At 31.3% G+C, this 23,372-nt stretch overlaps 1 protein-coding gene across 1 annotated transcript in view; it reads left to right on the top strand.

Annotated features, from left to right (window-relative positions):
• Nucleotides 1–23,372, top strand: part of SEMA3C (semaphorin 3C) — a 156,042-nt gene that overhangs the window by 97,010 nt on the left and 35,660 nt on the right. Inside the window, exons 7-12 of the mRNA XM_036230299.1 lie at nucleotides 399–518; nucleotides 1,921–2,063; nucleotides 4,785–4,899; nucleotides 6,757–6,826; nucleotides 8,528–8,672; nucleotides 16,534–16,756. Of these exons, the coding sequence (XP_036086192.1) occupies nucleotides 399–518; nucleotides 1,921–2,063; nucleotides 4,785–4,899; nucleotides 6,757–6,826; nucleotides 8,528–8,672; nucleotides 16,534–16,756 (816 nt within the window). The remainder of the gene's footprint in view (nucleotides 1–398; nucleotides 519–1,920; nucleotides 2,064–4,784; nucleotides 4,900–6,756; nucleotides 6,827–8,527; nucleotides 8,673–16,533; nucleotides 16,757–23,372) is intronic.

Genomic DNA, 23,372 nt, shown 5'->3' with positions numbered 1-23,372 from the left:
TGATAATTACTACCAAAAATAGAAACCAAGTTTTCTGACTCTTACAATATCTTTTATTTATTAAAACAAAGTAATATTTAATTAAGTCATTTATAATCTTCTATATATGTTATTCTGCCATTTCTGATACACACAATATAAACTTAAGTATTGAGTATAATTAAATACAGACAGAGGAATTTTTATTCCTATGTAGAATAAAATTGTTTTGGTAATCATAAAGGCAATAATGAAACTGCCAAATTTCAGATGAAACTACCAAATTTTTTATTTGGTGGACAGTGTAAACCAATTAATAATTATAAACTGTAATATAGGGATGATCTAATAAGCAAGCTCTTGATTTTTAAATAGTCTTAAAAACATTTACAACTTTGTTGACATTTTCTTTTTCATAGATGAAGAACTTTTTTCTGGAATGTATATAGATTTCATGGGGACAGATGCTGCTATTTTTCGAAGTTTAACTAAAAGGAATGCAGTCAGAACTGATCAACACAATTCGAAATGGCTAAGTGGTAAGAAAATGTTTTATGCATTTTTTTGAGAATCATGTTTTAAACTAATTTGTTTAATTCCATAGTAAAAATTAGGTTAAGATAGTTAAAATATTATAATACCAGGCCATGACATGAATAACAATAATTCTGTAATTTATGGTCTTAAATATTTAGAATAAATAATTGCAATTGTTGATAATTCATATTCTCTTTATTAACCATCATACAATTATCATAGGATATATGAATAAATAAAAATGGCAGTGATATTTATCATACATGCCCATACACAACAATCTTCTCCAGTTGTTTCTGTAACATATTACCATTAAATATGCTATTTACTATTTGACTTGCTTGACGTATTTTAATAATGTCTTATCTGAATTTTTTCTAATTTTATGACAGATATAATGAATAAGGTATTTGTTTTATACTTAGATTCTAAAATTATAAAACTAGTGTATATACTTTTTATAATTTGACTAATACGTAATAGAAATTATAGGTATGATAGTTTTATGATTATCAATATTCAGCTGTTTCCAGTTCTCAGGATCACATTAAATTTACATCATGAAAGGTGCTCATTTGATTTTAAAGCACAATTTCAATCTGTTGCTGTTGTTTAGAGGAGGAAGAAACCACTAAACCTTTTGTCATTTCACCCTCGGGAAGTTTTCTAGTTCACCCTAAATTTGGCAATTCACTTAACATTGCACAGTTAAACACTAATTGCCACAGTTAAGCATCTTATTTCGTTGGTAGACCAGCACAAGAAAGCATTGATTGTCCATTTACTTCTTCAAATTATTCCTCCAATACATCTGGAAATAGAGTATCCTAAAAGTTATTTTGTTCTTGAAGTAAGGAATCCCTCTATGTCTTCAAATGACTTCATTTTTTTTCCTTAGAACATTTCCTTTTATTTCATACACTGTATTTTAAGAAAAATGTGTTTTTTACATCTTAGACTCCCAACTCTTCCTTCTGCTTCAATGAATTTGAGTTTATATGCACTAGATTGAAAACCACATTTTGAAAAAAAAGTATCTACCCCCCACCCCACCATGAAATGACTATCAGATTCCATGGGAAATAGCTGGTAGAAAAATTTTTCCAATTTTTAAAAATTCATCAGTGCACAAAGATTTTTTTGCATTTACTGAACTTCTAGAATGTATTACAGACATAGAAAAATAATTGAGCTGTTATATTGTAGCTGTATTTTGTGGCACTTGACATTCCAAATGAAGCATGTTGACTAAATACAATTACTGCTTTTAGACTTTTTGACTATGACCATTGGATTATTTCTCTGTACCAAAGATAGAGAATGCATGTGCCTGTGGTCTACTTGGATGAAAAGAAGATGGATTTTCATCATGGATATACATATAGTCTTTGTTATCTTTTTCAGAACCTATGTTTGTGGATGCACATGTCATCCCAGATGGAACTGATCCAAATGATGCTAAGATTTACTTCTTCTTCAAAGAGAAACTGACTGACAATAGCAGAAGCACAAAGCAGATACATTCCATGATTGCTAGAATATGTCCTGTAAGTATTAATTTGGTTTTTAAATTCAATTTACTTAAACTAAAACAAAATGCAAATATTCACCCATTTCTTCCACACCTAACCCTGTAACTTGCAATCACCAATCTGTTCTCTGTATGTATGAGCTGTTTTTTATAATTTTTGTTTTAGATCCCAAATATAAGAGATCATATAGCATCTGTCTTTCTGCATATGACTTATCTCATTTAGCATAGTGGTCCATCCTCATTGTCACAAACAGCAAAATTTCATTCTTTTTCATGGCTGACTAGTTTTCCAATGTGTATATATTACATTTCCTTAACATTCATTTGTTGATGGACACTTAGGTTATTTCATTATCTTGGCAGTTATAAATAATATTGCAATGAATATGGGGTGCATACATCGTTTCAAATTAGTGTTTTCATATTCTTTAGATAAATGCCCAGAAGTGGAATTGTTAGATCATGTGATAGTTCTATTTTTAATTTTTTGAAGACCTCTATACTGTTTTCCATAGTGGTTGCACCAATTCACATTCCCACCAACAGTGCACAAGGGTTCTCTTTTCTCTGCATCCTTGCCAACACTTGTGATGTCTTGTCTTTTTGGTAATAGCCACTCTAACAAGTATATGATGATAACCCATTGTGGTTTTAATTGACATTTCTCTGATGATTAGTGATTTTGTGTATCTTTTCATGTACTTGTTGGCCATCTGTATGCTTTTTTAGAAAAATGTCTATTGCAATCTTCTGCATTTTTTTTATGGATTTTTTTTTTTTTTTTTACTATAAGTCGTGTGAGTTCTTCACATATTTTAGATCTTATTCCCTTATCATATATATGATTTACAATAGGTTGCCTTTTCATTTTTTTGATGGCTTTCTTTGATGTGCAACTTTTTAATTTGATGCACTCCCCTTGTTTATTGTTACTTTTGTTGCTTCACTTTTGGTGTCAATTAAAATAATTATTGCCAATACCTATGTCAAGGAGCTACTGCCTGTTTTCTTCTATGAGTGTTATGGTTTCAGGTCTTACATTCAAATTTTTAATCCATTTTTAGTTAATTATTTTGTATAATGTAAGAAATTGGCCCAGTTTCATTTTTTTGCATGTGGCTGCCTGCTCTTTCCAACATCATTCATTGAAAAGACTATCCTTTCCTCATTTTACATTTTTGACCCCTTTGTCATAAGTTAATCGACTATATATATATATATATATAATCGACTATATATATATATATATACACATATATATACATATAGATAGATAGATTTATTTCTTGGCTCTCTATTCTGTTGCATTGGTCTATGTGTCTGTTTTTATACCAGTTAACATACTGATTTGACTACTATAGCTTTGTAATATAGTTTGAAAGCAGGAGTATGATAACTCCAGATTCATTCTTTCTCAAAATTGCTTTGACTATTCTATTTGAAAAAACTGTTAAGAAATTTAAATTACATAAATGTTTTATTTTTCCAGTGTTTACCTTTCTGTTTTTATTATTTGCTGTTATAAATTCATATAATATTTAGAGGAGATACTTTGATTAATGTTTATTCACATCTGTCATAAGAGATAAACACCCTATATCAGCAAAGATCTTAATTCAAAATAATGTTTTGGTTGTGGTTTTAACAATTTTAATTAATTTTTGCTTTTCTATTTAATGTATTACTATTAAAAACAAAAAGCTAAATTATATATTATAGAAAGTAACAATAATTCATATGAATAAAATATAGTAAAATCTCAGTAGAAAACAGTTACTGAGGAGCTATCTACAACAGTGAAAATTAGAAAATCCTTTAGTAAAATACAATTTTAATTATAAATATTAAGCAAAATGTTCTTATGTATAAACAGTAAGTATACAGAGCAACTCAAAAAAAAAAACTCATGATGTCTTCTAATCATATAGGAGTTTTACAGGCTTGCCTTGACATTTATGATTAGCATCCTTAGTGTAAAATTATTTCTTAAAGAATTCTGTGTTTAAAATAGTTTACATTTAAATAATACAACATTCCATTGATTATGGAACTCATCTGCTTCTCAATTATTTGGAACAAGGCAGTAAAACCAGCAGAAGAGGTGAAAGGGTTCTGGACATACAGAAAAAAAAATGTCATCAATAGAGACTATTTGTGAAAGATCCCAATGCCATTTTCCCTGTTCCGGATGGAGAAATATTATATTAAAGCAAATAATTAGGAATACTGAGGAGTAAATGAAAAGAAATTAAGGAGAAAAAAAAAATAGAACCATTGGGGACCATTTGGCGTTAAGTACAAATCAACTTTCCTGACTGCAAGAGAATCTGCAAGCTTCACGGTATACAATAATTATGTTTATATTGAAGACAATGTTGTCAAGAAAAAGCAAATTAAATTTTGTGTTTTCCGTAATATGTTACATGTATTTCAATTATATATTATTAAACTTATAAAGCTTTAGGGCATATATTCATTATATTTATTTTTGAAACATTTTCAGTTGATATCATACTGTAGGAGAATAATGGTATAACCTTTGGCTATTTTATAATATATTATAGATCTTAAATATTCCTCTCTATTAATTAAGTCTATTAATATCCAAATGGAGTTAACACATCCATCCCTCAGACTATAATGAATCCCCAACTAATAAGAATCCCAGTTGAATTTTTAACAAACTTAAGTATTTATTTAAGCAATCTGAAATGTGTTTACAAAATAATTTCAGAATGATACTGGTGGACTGCGTAGCCTTGTCAACAAGTGGACTACCTTCTTAAAGGCGAGGCTGGTGTGCTCGGTAACTGATGAAGATGGTCCAGAAACACACTTTGATGAATTAGGTACATAGATGTTAATTTGAAAAATGTTTTTGAAGGAGAGTTTGTAAAGTTTATAAAATTCATTAAGTTCTCAGAAGAGGATGTATTTTACATGAATATTTCAGCATAAACAATGTGCTCATTTGAATTAATAATCTATATATTGTTAATAAATATCTTTAAGTATGTTTTAAATCTGTTTTCTCTGAATGCCGTGCTGAAACATTTAGTTAATTGAATTCACCATGATATATGAATGAGAGTGTATGTGTATGTGTAAGAGAGAAATGTACTTGTATACTACATATAAGTAATGATATGTTTGGGCTTTCTAAAATGTGTATTTCATCTGTATTTAAATTCTTAACATTCTGTTTCAAATAAGTTCATATGAAACTATAGCTGTATATTTTTACTATTGTAATTAATGGACAGAATAGAGATTAGATGAAAAAGTGTGAGTAGAAATTAAATTTGTGCTCCAATCTTAGTTCTTCATGGTAACTCTGGGATTAAGTATTTTCAGCATGTGTGAAAATGTGGAAAGTTCTACTTTGTGGATCAAATAAGGACTAACAATCTGATTCCTTTGTACCAAGGAATAGCCCTTTTTTTTTGATCAAAATATTTTGGTACTCATTATAGTATACTAAGTGCCATTTAGAAATGACTTTTATTTTGCTTTAAATCATTAAAATGCAAAATACTGGTTATCCTTAGATATTGAGGCAAGCGAAGAGGTAAGCAATAAAAATGTAATATATGTGGAAAAATTTACTGGCTCTAACAGTTATAAAAACTGAAATAATCAGTCTCCTTAAAAACCATTAATTTGATCATAGAAACAAAAGTTTGTATTAACTTTTCTGGAAAAAGGTTCTAAGTATGATTTTGCATTATAACCTAGTCACTCATTATTTCTCTCAAAATTCTTTGCAAGTAAGTATGTTTATGTTTCAGTGACTTAGGATATTTCAGTCTTTCTTGTTTTTTAGGGAGAGCTAGATAGTATCAGCCTTTGTTCACATATGGAAAGGCTAATGGTTATTAATTTATTACTTAAGAGGTCCTAAATTCATTGTGAATTTAAAATAAATACCCTTTTCTCTGTATTCCTCAGCAGGAATCTTATTTGCAAAAATGTAACTAAATACTAAGACATTTCTTGTAATCCCTACAATTGATTATTAACTGCAGTTTTCTATCAGAAATTTACTTTTCAGTTTTGTTATATATTACTGTATCTTATTATTTATACCATTGTCTTTGCTTTAATATACTTTAAATGTCTTGTTGTTTGGGCGATTGTTGATTAAAAATGTTACTAGCAACTTTGACCGTAAGCCAAAAAATTTGCTTTATGGCTTTATTTAGTATAAAGAAAAAAGTCACTGTGAAAAAGTATTCTATGTTCCAACTTCTAACTGTAGGTCAAAAAGAATTTGAGATTTGTAACACTTTTTTATATGTTATCATTAAAAGATATTTAGAAAATGCAGTAAAAAGGAAGAAATGGGAAAATTTCTATAGCTCTGCTAACCAGAGACACTACTTGTAATCTTCTTATTGAATTCTGGTGTATAGTTTAAGGTTTACATGCTTTTAGTCTATATTATAGGCACTGTGGTTTTTCCACTTAATATTATTTGATTAGCAATGTTTCCATAATGTTATAATCTTCATAAACCTCTTTAGTATTTGTATAACATTTTATTTAATTTTCTTTACAATGTTCATTTAGTTGTTTCAAATTATAACGAAGCTACAGAATATCTTTCCGACTAATACTTTTCATAGTTGAAATTATTTTTATGGTAAATCTTTTTAAATACAGTTAATATTTGGGACATTTAAAAGAATGATATTTCTCTTTTATAGAGGATGTGTTTCTGCTTGAAACTGATAACCCAAGGACAACACTAGTATATGGCATTTTTACAACATCAAGGTAATTATTAAGCAATTATATTTTATAAGTTAAACAATAAAATTTATTAAACAATGTTAATTATTACAAAAGCATTCTTTTTACTTTAATTTTACATAGCATTTAGGATGTCACCTTCTCATTTTATTACTTTTGCCTGATTACTAAAATATGTTTAAGTTGAATTAACACTTGCAAAACAGTTTTGTACAGGGTATTTATAATGATTATATGATATTTTTCATGCACAAAAAATGAATTATAATGCAGGAATAAAGTATATTGGATGTTTTAAGGAAATAATTTGAAGATTCATGATTCAAATAAAACTTTTGGCTTTTCTATTGAAATAATTTTTACTTCTGGAGCAATCTAAAATGACAGCTATTTAGAAAATAATACAACACTAAACTCTTTTCATGTTCTATCTGACAATATTTCATATATTTGAAGATAGGTTTAATGTTTTCTAATTTCTCTGGAATGCCCAGTCCCACTTATATATTTCAAGACAGTTCACCATGTTCTCAACCTTTCTTCACACGTTATTTTTTTTTTTACTCTAGGTATTTTACTCAAAATTCAGTGCAATATTTCAGCTGTGACATGACCAATACAGAATGTAACGAGTCCCTTCCATTAGACAATCAACTATACAATGAATATTTAAAATATTTAGCAGTCTTTTCTAGTGGGAGAAACATGGTATGATTATAAACCATAATGAGTTATTCAATGTAAAAGAAAAATCACAGTGATATTAATTTTAAATCACATTTTTCCCTGTAAGATACCTAAAAATATGTCCTTTAGGATTTCAATCCTGTTCTTACAGAGAAAGTAGTCTTGATTTAACTCACAAAGAACTGGATGAAGAAAAAAAGAATCAAACTATTAAGAATACATTTGTTTCAAAAATTATTTTCCTAGTTTCTGTTTTTCCCAACTCCAGTTGTTTAATATTGAAAATTTTTAAATGGTCAATTTGGACTATTAGGGCTAATGATTAATAATATAGCTTTTTTTTTTTTCAATGGACATCTAAGTTTTCCATTGGTCATCTAAGCTTTTCATTATACATCTAATGTAAAAGAAATACGTCAATCAATCTGCCTTAGTGACAATGCAAATCATTTTCAGGAAGGATCCAAATTTTATGAGATTTTACTGACTAAAGTAATTTAATGAATCTATTGGGGGCCCTATTGTTTTTTTCTGTTACTAAGAGGGAACGTTCATAAACAATGACAATTTAGACTTCTCTATTTATGATAATATGGTAAGAACATTCTCACATTAAAATAATCTTAAGACAAAGAGGTACAGGGTTCTCTTATTAGTGAGATTTTATTTCTGTGACTTAAATTATAATAGGTTGTACTGATAGTGATTTAGAATTCAAATTCATATTTTAATAAATTATCGATTTATTTTTGTTGCTTGAAACCTCTTTGATGTACTATATTTTAGAATATTGAGAACTTTTCTCTAACTTCTAATCATCTACTGCCTTCATGGATGAATTAAATGTGTTAATGCTTTGTATATTAATGGCTTTCAAAACAGACGTTTTTTAGCTTTACAAAATATACCATAAAATCGAACCTTTCCATGATGAACTATTTTAACTTTTTAATCACAAATTTTGCCATCTATTTTTAAAATTGCATTTAAATTTTTATAAAATAAGAAAATCAATCTCTTTCTTTTTCCTTTTTTTAGCTCTGTTTTTAAAGGATCAGCAGTGTGCGTGTATCACTTATCTGATATTCAGACTGTGTTTAATGGGCCTTTTGCACACAAAGAAGGACCCAATCATCAGCTGGTTTCCTATCAGGGTAGAATTCCATATCCTCGCCCCGGAACTGTAAGTGTCTAGGAAAGTTTTTTTAGAAGAGTTATCATTTTGCTTTTTAAAAATATATAATTTAACAAAAATGAATATCATACTGATGGTTATTAAATACAAACATAAACTTGCTGGTATATTCATTATAATTTTTTAAACCACTGCTTCACAGATTTGGAAATTTACATATATGTTATAAATGTTATAGCACTCTCTACAATTCTTTTCTAACTTCTATTGCTAATAAAATTTTGTTTAGTTTTCAAGGCCACTAGGTGTCTTAGACAAAGCAGAGGTATTTTCCTAATTTCATTGGCATAGAAACCATAGCTTGGAAAATGTTAACCTTTCAATGGCAACCTAAGAATTTGGTTCCTAGTTACTCTTCACAACTCTTCCTTATATTAACAATTATCATAATGAAGAAATAACCATATGAGAATTAATTTAGTGATAAATCATGTGGAGATATTTCAATTTTAAGGGATATATTTAGTTAAAAATTTTATGTTGTTATTTTTAAAAGAAAGAAAATAGTATGTGCGAGCAAGTAATTACAATGAAAATGATGGTACAATTTAAACAAAATATTTATAAACTATGAAGTTTTGCAGCATACAAATATATCTGTGTATTGCAATATTAGTAGTATTAAGGGGTACATTGAAAACTAACTTTTTCAGCTAAAGTTACAAAGGTGCATTGGAAGTTTGGAAATGAAATTTTTCTGGGACAACGATGATCACAGTTCTACTATTTGTTTTTATTTGGCTCATACTAACGCTGCCTTGAATTTAAGAATACTGTTAGTTTCTGTCTCTGTAAAATATCCTACAATATCCTGGTTGAGAGGAGATGTCATACAATGGCCCATCAAGAGGAATATAATTTTTTTGTCTCTTTGCATTCATAGATTATGGCCATAATTATAAAATGGGTGGATATAAGTAATGAAGAAGGATTTTATGGAAAATAAATCAAAAGATAATTGTTAAAATAATATTTACTTAAACAAAATGTTTATTTTTTCTTTTAACTTGAATATAAAATTCCTTTTGCCTATATGCTTTCAGATTCATCCCATATAATTTTTACTAATTGTTGATTAATTTTATTTTTGTGTTATTAGTAGAGTTTATTCACAATGCATTATTTACTCCCTTATTTTCTCATCATCTTAAATTATACCTCTGTCAGTTTTTTTAATAGAAAAAATAGTTTGCTAAACCTTTAAAGAACCTATTTATCTATTCAAAAGTAAAAGGGTTCAAGTTTGGTTTCTTACTAGAAAACTCAAAGATTGGTCATTAATGCGTGTTTTATTAGAACAGGTAAGTTTTATTTAACATTGGAAGATTACCAGCATTGCTACTTATCTGTGAAAAAATTAAATTTTAAAAAGCCATACTTAATCATAGCTGGCAACAAAGTCTTTTCATAGAATTCACAATCTCCTTTTAAATAATTTTTCTTTGATGCTATAGCTCAACAGAAGATGAAAAAGAAATTTAATTATTTTGTGAAACACAAGCAAAATAAGTCAACAGATATATCTATCTTTGGGTAATTCAAGCTGATGTGTATTACATAAAAAGCAGTTTTTAATTACATAAGAGAATAGGAAGTAAGAGGGGCAATTGAAAAACTTATAAATTCCATCGTAACTCAAAAGCTCTTGTTGTTTCACGTAGTGTATTTCATGCATTTCAAGATGACTCACTAACACTACATTCAAAAATAAATCATATTTTTGAGAATTACTTGGTATTTGAGATTGACCAAGTCATTGCTTCATCTTAACACAACAAAAATTAAGATGTGGTTGTGATTGTGTGTACTTCCATTAATTATTCTTTTGAACAACATGGGATTTAGTACAGGAGCAATTGATTTGTAAACTCAGCAAAATTCCATTTACTCCCCAAAAATACCTTAGGACAAACTCCTCAGATAAACCAAGAAAATGAATAAAAGAGAGCCACATTGACTGAATCAGGGTTCAGGGCCTCAGAACCTACATGAGTGTGTTCTGGAGCCAGTTTATACCCAGCTCACAGGAGCAGATTATGTGCACCTTGTCTCAAGTAAGGACATGACAGTGATAACCTGAAATCAATGTAGTCAGAATGTTTACACTATGGAAATTGACATATTACAAATCAGGGATTTTTGTACCTGAAGAAAAGCTACCCTTGCCCCAACGCTCATCAGACTCTTTATGTAAATAACAACTTAAAAGGACTCTGGGAATTGCAGAGAAAGAACCACTCAAGTTAAATAACAATTATAACAATTATTCTACATACATTGTAGGAATAGATAAACCCCTTTTGGTAAAACAAAATGAACTAATGCTAAACTAAAAAATTCCAACAGTCCCTCTTTTCTCTGTTTTCAAGCTCCTAAGAATAAGCATTTTCTTTTCTGTTTTAAAGCAATGTGGACTAAGCCAGGGCTTGGTGACACACATCTGGAGCTGAGTCTGTGAAAAAGGGAGTAGTCGGCACTTGAGACATATTTCTATAATGTGGTTTCTTACATCTGGTACTGAGAAGAGAACAGCTCCTTTAAATTAAAAAAAAAGTCAGATGAATGATCTTTAAGGAATAAAAGAGTCAGGGTGGAGGAATGACCTCTGGAACTTCTCCCAGAAAAGCATTCCTCCCTAAAGATTTGGTCTCTCCACCCTTCACTGAGCAACACGCTGTGAAGTCAGCTCTCTGACTCAGAATGGCCAGTGTCTGTCTCTTCCCTGGACTTCCAGAGTTTAATATCCCACTCATGTAGCCAAAAGACCTATAGCCAAGTGACTGAAAGCATTCCCTCTCCTCTAGGGTTAAGAATGTTGCCTCTGAAGTTGCCAATAAAGGATCAACTGTGATTGCTGTATTTTATTTCCCTACACAGTAGTCCAGTTGCCAGGTCAACCTCATAAATATATGACAGAATTCTTAAAGAAATGACACTGGTAGAAATCTTATACTTTTGTTCTAATGTTCCCTGTAGGTGCTTCTTTTAAAGCAGGGTTGATGGCTGTGTTTGAAAACTGCCCCAACCAGCAAACCGAAGTCAGTAGGAAGAAGACTGCCAATTGTGTCATAATGTTTCTCCATAAGTAATTCAAGTTTGTGGAAGAAACAAGACACCTTTGGTATGTTGCAAAGGGCAGCCAAAGACTGCAGATTCTCTCTGTGACTGAGCTAATATATTACATTATTCTGCAGCAACATGTATAAAGCTTTTGCAAAAGATTGCATTTGCATATACTGTCATGTTAAAGCAGAACCTAATAAAAGTTCAGTTTTAACATCTGTTTAGAAGTGGAGCACAACCATCTGCTTTAATCATTTTGAATAGGTCTGGTACCTGGTATGGCAAAAGGACACAGAAAATTCATACCCTGAATAGTGTTGGCAAGAACAAGAGAAGTTGATTGCTGGCACTTTTGTTGATTACATACATCTTATTCTTACATTAGAGGTATTTCTATTTCTCATATATGTTTGGAAACGTTCAGTTAGTAAATTTTACAATAATATTGAACACATAAGGAATATAGACATGAAAAGTCAAATTATATAGTTTTATATCATTATTTAAAATACGTGAGTAAAATAGACAATGAAATAGACAAAATGTAGGCTGAAGGAGAGGTCGTGGGTGAGCCTCGTTTAGGAAGACATATAAAAAGTATGAGATTGAGCTGTGGATAGGTAAGGAAGGATGTTTCAGGCAAAGGTTACAACTTACATTCCAAGACAAAGGTAAAAATGAATAAGTGAGTCCTAAAAGCCCTGCCTGCATTTGCTACCAGGACTGAAGCAGGGGATAATTGTAGGTAGTGAAAGAAATGTAAGGAAGATGAGGGCCAGCTGATGCATAAGTATAAGCCTTTAAGTATGTAATTGTTTGTGCTTTAAATAAATGCCTAGATGATCAAGGATCTAAACATAAGATCAGTTTCCTCAGAATACAAATTTCGCAGACCAATGCTAGAAATTAGCCCAGATTCTGGAATGCCACTAAGTCCATTTAGTTATCCCTATACCATTCATTTTTCAAGTGTTATTGTCAAGCTCCCCTTTATTGTGCTAGTTACTCCTTTTCTGACTAGTTTTGCATTTATTTCCTGCTGTGTTCAGCCTCAGCTACTAAGCCTCTTTCCTCCTCTTTGTGCTCTATGATACAGCAATGCCCCAGGAATTACAGTTCTCTAAATACCCCAAACTTTGTTTACACATCTCTAAACTACTTCAATGACCTTGTCGACCTTAAGTTTTCCACTTTTCTAAATTCATTTTTAAAATATTGGCTCTTAAACATATATGGCAATTGATTATGAACCAAGTTGTTATTTACTTTATATTTGTCTTAAATTATTATTATATGTCTTGTTATTTTGCATGGAATATGTCTAGCTGTCTAACCAGAATACTTGTGTCTAGAAGACAGTGTAGCTTCTTGTTCTAATGTTTTCTACTGGGCACATCAAAATACTTTTTGAATAAAAGCTGTCCAAAGATTGGACATATGGATTAAGATTTGAATACATTAATGCTGAAAAATATTATATTGGATGTGAGGATTAGGAGAACATTTAGGAACATAAGAGAATAGCAGATGCCCAAGAATACTTGAGAATAGGAACAAAATTAGGTAAGCGCAACAATTGCTGACCCTTAACATGGCATTCGTATTGTTCACAGCATTTCACCTAACACTCAAGTAATCAAAAACACTTAAAATGTCTTTACTCAGGAGTGCTTATCACTACTTGATAAACAGAAAGCTAGAACTGTAGAAAAACAAACACTTAAAGAAAAAGTTTAACCAAAATTACTCAGCGACTTTAGAATAAAATTATCTTTCTGAGGAATGAGATACCAGACTAATTAATGGACGAAGGCTTTATTTTATGGGAGCACATGTTATATCATCATTAAATTCCAATACACAGCTTTCACATATCAGAAGGTGAAGGATAAGTTAGTTACATCTTATTTGTACTTGGCAATGTTACGCTGAACAAATTCTCAAATCCAGATAGTTTGCAAAGCGTAATCAATTCTTGTTCTTTTCACCACCATTGTATTTTGTTCTGTGTCTTAGTTTCATGGTTTACACCATGAATCAATGGAAAAATTAATTATTGTCACAAAATATTATTTTGTAATTTTGAAAATAAACTCATACCAAGCAAGAAATTTATTGTGAATAGTGTAAACAAAAGTTCCAAATTGGGGGGGGGGGGGCATTTAAATTAATATAAAATATAACTGGTTTTGAGTTGATTTGTTTGGATTACCTATTTAATAACTATGGTTTTGAGCAATTGCAACATAATTTTTATCCGAATTTTAATTATCATTAAGTAAAACCCATAAATAAGACATATAATTGAGTTTATCACATGTGAAAATAATTGCTAACTCGAAATTATATAAATTGTAATATGTACTAACTTTGGATCTCCCTGGAACTTACAAATGGGAAGGCTTGCAAATATTTAAAGAGACATCTCAGCTTAGCCAACCATAATTAGTGGTGTTTTATGAAGGCCTGGAATTATTTAAATTGCACATACATTTGTTCTTTCCATGTTTTCATTCAGTGAGTAGTGTATTTTCCTTTTTCCACTTTGTATGAAGAATGAGGGTAGAAAACACCCATAATTCTATATTTTTCAGAAGTATGAAACACATCCATCAGTTTAGTTCTTTGTCCTCATTTGGTCTTCATTGTGGGCAATTTATAAACATGTGTATTTAAATATAATGCTTTTTTTTCTAGAAGAAAAACATATGAGCCCCAAATGAAAGTCTCGATGGATAACAAATGAAAGCTTAGTTTTATTGTTTGTCTCATTATCTCTTTTTTGTGAAGTCATTTAATTGTGTCTTTCTACAAAAAGAGAAATATATTTACTGATCCTGTAAAAAGTTCTAGTAATGTTAACTGGTTAAAGTTAAGTCTAAAAATTGCGTTCAGCATGATTCAGTCTAAATGAATGTGCTGAGAATGATTTGCAAATGCGAGTCTGCCTGGCATACTTGCCAGGGGGCATTGATGTTTTGGGATAGCAGTTGCAAGGATTTAACCCAGAAGTTGCCAGTTTTTATTTGGTCCCTAAATGTTTTTTTCCATTGAGTCAACATTAAAATTTTGGCAGATTTTACATAAAATTTCACATTTCTATTTTCTGTTGAAATCTTGCTATGCTAGGCTTGTATTTCTGTATAGGAACAATTAGCTAGACCTAAGTCTTCATTGCCACCTTTAGATAAGGCATAACTTTCCAGTTTGCTACTGTCATTACATGTTACTGTTTACCACTGATGCCGTGCCCATTGGTATTGGTCAGGAAGCTTGCTTCATTGCTTCCCTTTTACCTTGTAACCTCTTTAAAGGGGATACATGAAAACTAAAACATGAGTATTTTTGTTTCAAGAAAAATTCAACTATGTATTTTTTTTTCCTAAAAGTAGAGATATCGACAGATGTTTAATAGGATTAGACAAATAATATTTGTATGTGTTAAAAGATTATACCTAACAGCTTTGCTCATATCATTTAACACTTGCATCCTATTACTGAGTTTGAGCTCCAGGCTACTGCATCTCCCAGCCTACCCTTGAGTTTGGCCCGAAGTGCCCTATGAATGGAATCTTCTCCTCAGAAGCTCATGTCACGCTCCCCTTCTAGAACTGCTGAGGCTGTCCAGCAGTTCTTTTCCAGATCTCAGTAATGTTTTCTATCTGCCACCTTCGAACTTGATGCTCTGCATCTTTTCTCTTTTGGCCAGAATAGAGGCCTTTATTTCATACAGCCCCTGCAGCAAAATTGGATGGCAGATATAATAGAGTAATTTACTCATTAAACTACTCTTCATCACATATCTACTATTTGTCAGCTTTGTTGTAATTTGAGGATGAAACAATGAATAAAATATACCCAGTTAAGATCAATACACAGCTTACATTCCAGAGGGAGAAACAGACAATAAAAATATAAGCAGCTAATATAATAGGACTGTGAAGCAAAATAAAGCTGGCTAAGGAGATAATGGAGATGGAGATGGGGACAGTGGAAATGAACATGTGGCTACACCTTTAAGGAAGAAACTTTTCAATTGAGGAATGAAGTAACAAAGGAAACATGAAATTGTCTGGAGAAGACTATTTCGGATGGGGGAAGAGCAAGTGCCAAGATCCTGGAGCAGGAGCATACTTGAGGCTCAGAAAAATATTATAACAGGGTAGATGTAAGCCATTCATACAGGGGCTTGCAGAACATGCTAAACTATTGAGATTATATTCTAAGATTAATGCAAGTCACTGGGGTCTTTTCTGTAGGGGGATTGTCAAGTCTGATTTACCACATCCAATACAAGCTCTAGCGTTAGAGATCTCTCTTTCGAAAGAAAGGATCAGATGGAATAAAACTCTTGCACATTAGAGTTATGATTGAATTTGATAACAATAGTCTAAATTTATTTAGCCAATAGCAGCATTATATTATAGCCATATGATTGTTTTTCCCTAACAAGACTGTACCTGGCACCAAATAAAAAATGGAAAAGTAATGGATGAGAAAGGTGAAAAATTACATTATATACAAAATGATGTCAGCTCCTCTCTGAAGACAAATAGGATAAGTGAACTTAGCCCCATTCAAATAACCAGATTATACACATTGTATATTCAGTTTCTATAATAGTTCTGTATAGCATTATATATAGTTATACTGTTTTCTCTTAATGAGCTGAGTGTAAATGCCCTTAAAACAATTTGAGCTTCTGAGTATTTTGAAAAATAAATGACTTTGTTCATTACTTAAACTAAGTAACTATTTTATTAATTTTTAAAAAATATTTTTTTAGTGCCCAGGAGGAGCATTTACACCCAATATGCGAACCACCAAGGAGTTCCCAGATGACGTTGTCACTTTTATTCGGAATCATCCTCTCATGTACAATTCCATCTACCCAATCCACAGAAGGCCTTTGATTGTTCGTATAGGCACTGACTATAAGTACACGAAGATAGCTGTGGATCGAGTGAATGCTGCTGATGGTAGATACCATGTCCTATTTCTTGGAACAGGTAAGTATTTGAGCTCAAAGTATACTTTAATGTGTAGGTAAAATGTATAATAGTAAGGGCCACGATATTAGAACCAAAAAGCCCTCCCATCTTTGCTTCTGTCTGATCATCAGTTGGGGTAGTTTGTATCTCTATGCCTCAGTTTCTACATCTACAAATTGAATTTAATAAAATAAAATAAATTATAGGGTTGTTATAAGAAGAAATGGATTAATGTTCTAGATAACATTTGAATGTTCATTTAATAACTCAAATACAGGTAGTTTAAAAAAATATTAATGGGACTATTTTAATACATCCACAAATTCTAGTTTGTCAATTTACTTTAACAGACAAGTTGAATGAGAATACTCTTACTTGTAGACCTACATGATGTAGAATGTTCGGTCTTGTAGCAGCGGTTCTCAAAGTGTGGTTCCCAGACCAGACCAGCAAAATCAACATCACCCAACAACTTGTTAGAAATGCAAATCCTCGGGCTTGAATTCTAGAGATGAGACCAAGCTACCTGTGTTTTAACAGGCCCTCCATGTAATTCTGATACACACTAAAGTTTGAGAACCAATACTCAAGAGAAAAAACCTCTAGTTTGTCTGCCAGGGAATAATTGATAAAATCTTTCAAACATTCCTTACTACCTTTCAGGCAGTGATAAAATATCTTAACTTGTCTTACCATAATATTAGAACTACTCAATGAAATTAGGTAGAGTCTCTACCACTTTAAGAAATAGATATTAAATATGTTTGTAAACCTCATTATAAAATGCATAGTAGTAGATTATGTATTCTGGCTGAAGAATAAATTGAATTCAGACTTTGATCAATTTAAAATGTGGATATTTTTTCTTAGCTAAATATAATTTTCAAAGTGTGATTTTCTTATAAAGTTCTTATTTTATCCTTGTTTATTCTTATACTTAAAACTCCAGATCTAAATCGTTCACTCTTTTATTATTTTAGCTTATATTGGTCTGAGGTTGAGAAGCTTCTGACCTGTACTATTTGGCATCCTTTTGGAGATATCCGTGTTTTCACTAACCTGCTCTTTATTTGCTCCATACCTGAGAAATAACCTTTCCTTCCCAGACTAACCATTTCACATTCTGCTCTCAAATTTATCCCCTCCTGCCATCCCCAAGACCTTTCTTTATCAATTATATTCTTACTCACTGTTTTCTTTCATTTTATTCTTCAGTTGATCCTTAGTTTTGAAACCTTATGCCACAATACGAAACTAGACCTAACCTTCACCCATTTCCACCTCTGTTGTACTGCTGATTTTGCTAAGGTCTTCAGCATTTCCACAATAAGAAGATCCAGTGGCTTTTAACCACCAAAAAGCTTCCATTTCCTCTTTGCATCATTTGGCATTGTAGAATCTCTTTTCACCTGTTGCTTCAGCCACAAGCCACATAAAAGTCCCCTTTTCCTTAGCAATCTTTCTCAATTTCCTTCATTAATTTAGTTTCCTCTTGCCCATGAGTATGAGTCTTCCTTGAGATTCTGTCCATGGTCCTTTTGTTTTACATGTTCTTTGGCCATCTCATTCATTCATTTGATTTTAATTATCTGTTCTGTGTAAACAAATCCCAAATGGTCATTGCCATTTTCTGAGCTCGCTATCTGTGTTTACAACTTACTGTTAGATAACACAAACTGTATGGTCCATTAACATTTTAGACATCATGCTTCAAACTCAGTTTATGACTTTTAAGACTTTAACCAATGCTTAATCCATTCTTCCATATTTGTATTCTTATCACACATTCCTCTCAAGTTTCTATTTCTCCTTGGTATATAATTTCTCTTATCACAGGACCTGGTAAGTTGAATAAATATTTGTCAGGATGAATTGAAAATCATAACTCAGCCCATTGCTACTATTCGTGTAATGAAATGAATTCATAATTGATTTTGAAAGCAAATACCCACTTGTATTTAATCTGTGTTCTCCCAAGATGTGGTCCCTAAATCATTGCAAAGAGTTGCTTTTACCTAGCTCATATCATTCAATGTGGAGTTTGCATTGAAAAAAAAAATATTTTTTTTCATGAGGTGAAGTAATTATTTTTGAGTCACATCTTTCCCTAATGTCTCATGTTACTCAGCAAAAATGACTGTGTTCTTTCCCTTTTGAAACCTGTCTTAAAAGTGGACTCTAATGCCACAACTGAGCTGTTTTTTTTTTCTTTTTTTCATAAAACTCTACATGAAATATGTAAATTTCATGAATGGAATTTTCAAGTCTTTATAAACTGTGCAGCAATGTTTATTCAGATAGAAAGCAGTAAAAATGCTTTATACAAGTCTGGCTTTTCTTACCACATAAGTTTCTGGCATCTTTGCATTTTTTTTTTATGTTGGTATTTAAACATTTGTATCATTTTTAAAAACAGTATTTAAACATATGTTTTTAATTATAGTGGGAAGCTTCCCTAATTATTACTTACAAAGCCACACGAGTCTCTTAAAGACTCTATTCTAATAGGAAAGTACATGCTGTGATAATGCCTCTGCCAACACCATCTTTCTGAAGAAATAGTCATTCATCTAATCACTGAAACTTATCTTCACAGTCATATCAGACCACACTATGATTTAAAATCAGTGATTTCAATTTACCTGAATTCTAACAACCAGTATATCAGTATAAAATATTTGCTGCCCAAGTAGTTTCTGGATTGCTGGTGGTACTGCTTCAAAAGAAAATCCTCAGTGCTTGTTTACTGCTAAAAGTAAATAAAAAACTTTTCTGAAATGGAACTTGAGAGAACTACAGGTCACTGTTTCCAGGATTTCTTAGCTTTGTGTATCTAAATGTCTTAGGAAAGATGTAAGATTTCTTGAGTGTTGCTAAATCCCCAAGTAATAAAAAAATCACTTCAGCTGTTATAAATAAATAATGATGCTCCAATTATTGCCACAATAAGGCAAGCTTCTCTCATTGCTTCCCTTTTCTCTATATCATCGTGGAAAATTCAAGGAATTCAATGAAGACATTAATTGTCAGATAAGATGCTACAAAAAAAATTAAAAATTAAAAAAAACTTCTGCAACAGTTAATAGGAATGCAATATGTTTTTGTGCACCTGCATTCGCTTTGAATATTGTGAATGATTTTGTAGCTACCAGAAACTCCAAGGTAGTTGTGTGGGCTCGATGCCTAGTAATAGTTAAAACTAGCCTTTTGCAATTTACTACTGGTTTGAGAGGCTGATAATCTGGCCTTCTACTCTCATGGGCCTACCTCATTATATTTTGTGTGCTGTAAAATGCCAAGATAGAGTGATAGATGATGATATTAGATTAGATTAGATTAGATTAGATATAGAATAATAGAAATGAAGGGCGAGAAGAAGGATGGAAGGAAGGAAGGAAGGAAGGAAGGAAGGAAGGAAGGAAGGAAGGAAGGAAGGAAGGGCGATGAGATTTGTCCTCTCATCATTTATTTTTTACAGTTTGCATCATCAGTGTCTAGTCTAGAGGTCCGCAAAATACAACTTGGACCAAGTCCAGCCACTGCATATTGTCCATAACCTAGGGATTTTGTTTTATATTTTTTAATGATTGAAAAAATAAGAAGAACATTTTATGAGCAGTGAAAATTATAAGATTTTTAGAGCTCAGTGTTCATAAATAAATATTTATTAGAATAGCCACATCCATTCATCTGAGTTTTGTCTCTGGCTGCTTTTGTGCTATAGCTGAGTAGTTGCCACTGAGGCAGCTTAGCCTACGAAGCCTAAAACATGTATTATTTTGCCTTTTAGAGAAAAAGTTTGCTGACTGCTGTTCTGTCATTTAATTTTACCTGCAATTTTAGGAAATTGACTTCTTAAAGAAGCTATTTTCTAATATGTAGATATAATACGAGAATTCATGTTGCCCCAAATAAACATTTCTTCTTTTATCATGAGTAAAAATTATCTTGCCATTTTATTAAAACTTAAACTAGAATCTGTTTACTTATTTTTCCACTCATTCTTCCTACTGCCCCCTCTAAAAAAAATTCACAGCTGGAACAAATTTATTTTAAAATCGATGTTTTGTTTTATCCTTTAGTATTTGTGAAGTTTTGTTTGTGCTTGTTTTTGTTGTTTGTTTTGTTTTGTTTTGTTTTGTTTTCTCGCTTGTTTCTGTAGTTCTCAGTATTAGGGGTGTGGGTTTTTAAATATTCTTTACTTTTTTTTTTTTTTTTTTAATCTTTAGGAAGGACTGAAAACAGCAGGCAAGGTCCCTCATAGGATTAACATTTTCATTTTAACTTTGCCACTAACTGCTTACATCCAGATCATTTTTTTTTTTTTTTTCAAAGCTGGCTGTATTGCATAGAGAAGAGATTTCTGCCTGATTTTCTTTTGCTTCTGGAGTTATGAAAATATTTAAGTGCCTGGGTCAGGTTCAGACACATTCTGTCAAATTTATATTTTTAGCACTATACATGAATCAAAATGACATGTGGTTTTTGATGAAAGAATGAGAGTATTCTTATGAATGAATGTTAGAGGTTTAGGATGATTTAATGCCATTATGATTTTTTTTTTTTTAATGTAAGGTCGATATATGTGGTGTTCAGCCAAAATTCTTATATAGTATGTACTGTTTCATGCTTCCTATTAGCTTCTGTTTAACTGGGCAAGTACCAGGAATGTTGGCTCCAGTAAGTCCTTTGAAAATGTGGAGTTTTGAAGAATGTGCCACAAATGTGACTAAAGACTTAATGCGTTTGGCTTTCAGCATTACAAGATAACTACCTCCTTCATTGTAACTAACAGGTTCTGGCATTCTCTTGGAATGGTAAACTTATTGAACTGCAGAGCTAGGCATTTTGATTTTTAAAGAACTCCCTAAAATATTCCATGTAAAATTTGATAGCTGGAGCAGTGTATTTGAGTTCAGAAAATACTACTGTTAGTTAGAAGCTGTGCATGAATGTCACTCTAAAGGTAATGTCTAGACATCCCCTTCTCTTAGGGGTAAGAAATATATCTTTTTAAAAGTCACTGGCTTTTAATAACATTGTGGTTCACTGCTTTCCAAAGCAGAACCTGAAAACATCTGAGAGTTTACCAAGGATTCTACAGGGATTTTCACAGCAGGACATGCTAATGGAACAGAGTGGAATGATGGTTGAATTGACAGGAGAAAGATCATAAATCATTGTGTGATGACTGCTTGAACATGTAGAAAAGTCGCAAAAAAAAAAAAGGCTGTGCGAAGGGAAAAACAAAAAATGGAACATAGCCCATACAGTGATTGCTAATTCAGAGACAACTGGAAAAGACAATTACCTTAAAAAGATATTTTGTTAAAAGTTATTATATGGCTAATTGTTGAAAACTTTTATTTCAAAAAGCAGAATTATTTTTATTTAAGCTACTCTTCAGAAATATATTCTTTTAGAGAAATGTAATGATTATATAAATTTTATCATTGCTGGGTTGCCTGAATTACTCATTTGTTTATTTAGAATTCTACATATTATACAAATAAGTATACTTTTTTCAGCTTTCTGAAACACTTTATTACTATTATAATGATGCTAAATAATTTTTTTTCAGTGCTTACCTTTTGCCAGATGTTACCTAATCTCATCCAACCCTTATAACTACTGTATGTGGAATTGCGAAATGTAGGCTCCATAAAGAGGGCAAGGATATTTGTCAGATATATTCATGGCTATATCTTCAGTACCTAGAACGTTCAAAGTTGTCATTCAATAGATATTATTTGAATAAATGAGTTAACAAGTTGCACTCGCCCTTCACCGTGTTTGGACAGAAGCTCAGATAAGTTAAGTTCACATAGATATTTAGTATATGATACAACTAGAATATGAACTCTTGCTGTCTGACTGAACATCTTGAGTATTTATCCTTTTCACATTACTACCTTATTTACCATTATCACTTTATATTATTTTACTTTTATGAAGTTAATTTCATTTATATTTTCTCATTCTACTATGAATTATTAAATGTTTTATCCACATATGTCAAGATGATATTGCCAAGATGTTGACATTCAACATTAGCAGTGGCATTGCTTTGTTTGAGCAATATCACTCAATTTCATCCATCCACAAGTTGTGACCAAATCTAATATGCAAACAAAATGTGTTTTACAAGTGACAGAAGACTTGAAACACACTGGATTTGTGTGCAAATTAACTATGTTAGAATTTAACATGTGAATATACCTTTTTATCTGATTCACCATATATTTAGGACTGAAGGATGTAATATTTTGGGGTAGAGGAGAAGATGCAAAAAATTGAGGTAGGACTTCACCTTAATTTTTTATGTATTACTAATTCTTAGCTCATTTTAAAATTTGTTTTAAAATGGAACATATCTGTGATCGAAATATCTTACACACTCACCAAATACAAAGCTCTTTGACATACTTTTATTTACATAATTAAAATAGATTCTGCATATTCGGTTGGTATATACAGAGGATTTTGAGATACCATGCAATGAGGAAGCACCTCTCAACAGGAGAAATGCAATGGTTTGCTCTGTAATACTGACTTCTTTACTATTTAATTACTGATATTTTCCTACATGACTTGAAAACAACTAAAGTCAAATCTCATCCCTGTATGCCGACTT

The sequence above is a fragment of the Rousettus aegyptiacus genome, unplaced genomic scaffold, assembly GCF_014176215.1.
Source record: "Rousettus aegyptiacus isolate mRouAeg1 unplaced genomic scaffold, mRouAeg1.p scaffold_m13_p_13, whole genome shotgun sequence".
In the NCBI taxonomy this organism is placed as follows: domain Eukaryota; kingdom Metazoa; phylum Chordata; class Mammalia; order Chiroptera; family Pteropodidae; genus Rousettus; species Rousettus aegyptiacus.
Note: the sequence above shows the minus strand (reverse complement) of the source record. Positions and strands in the feature narration are given on the sequence as shown.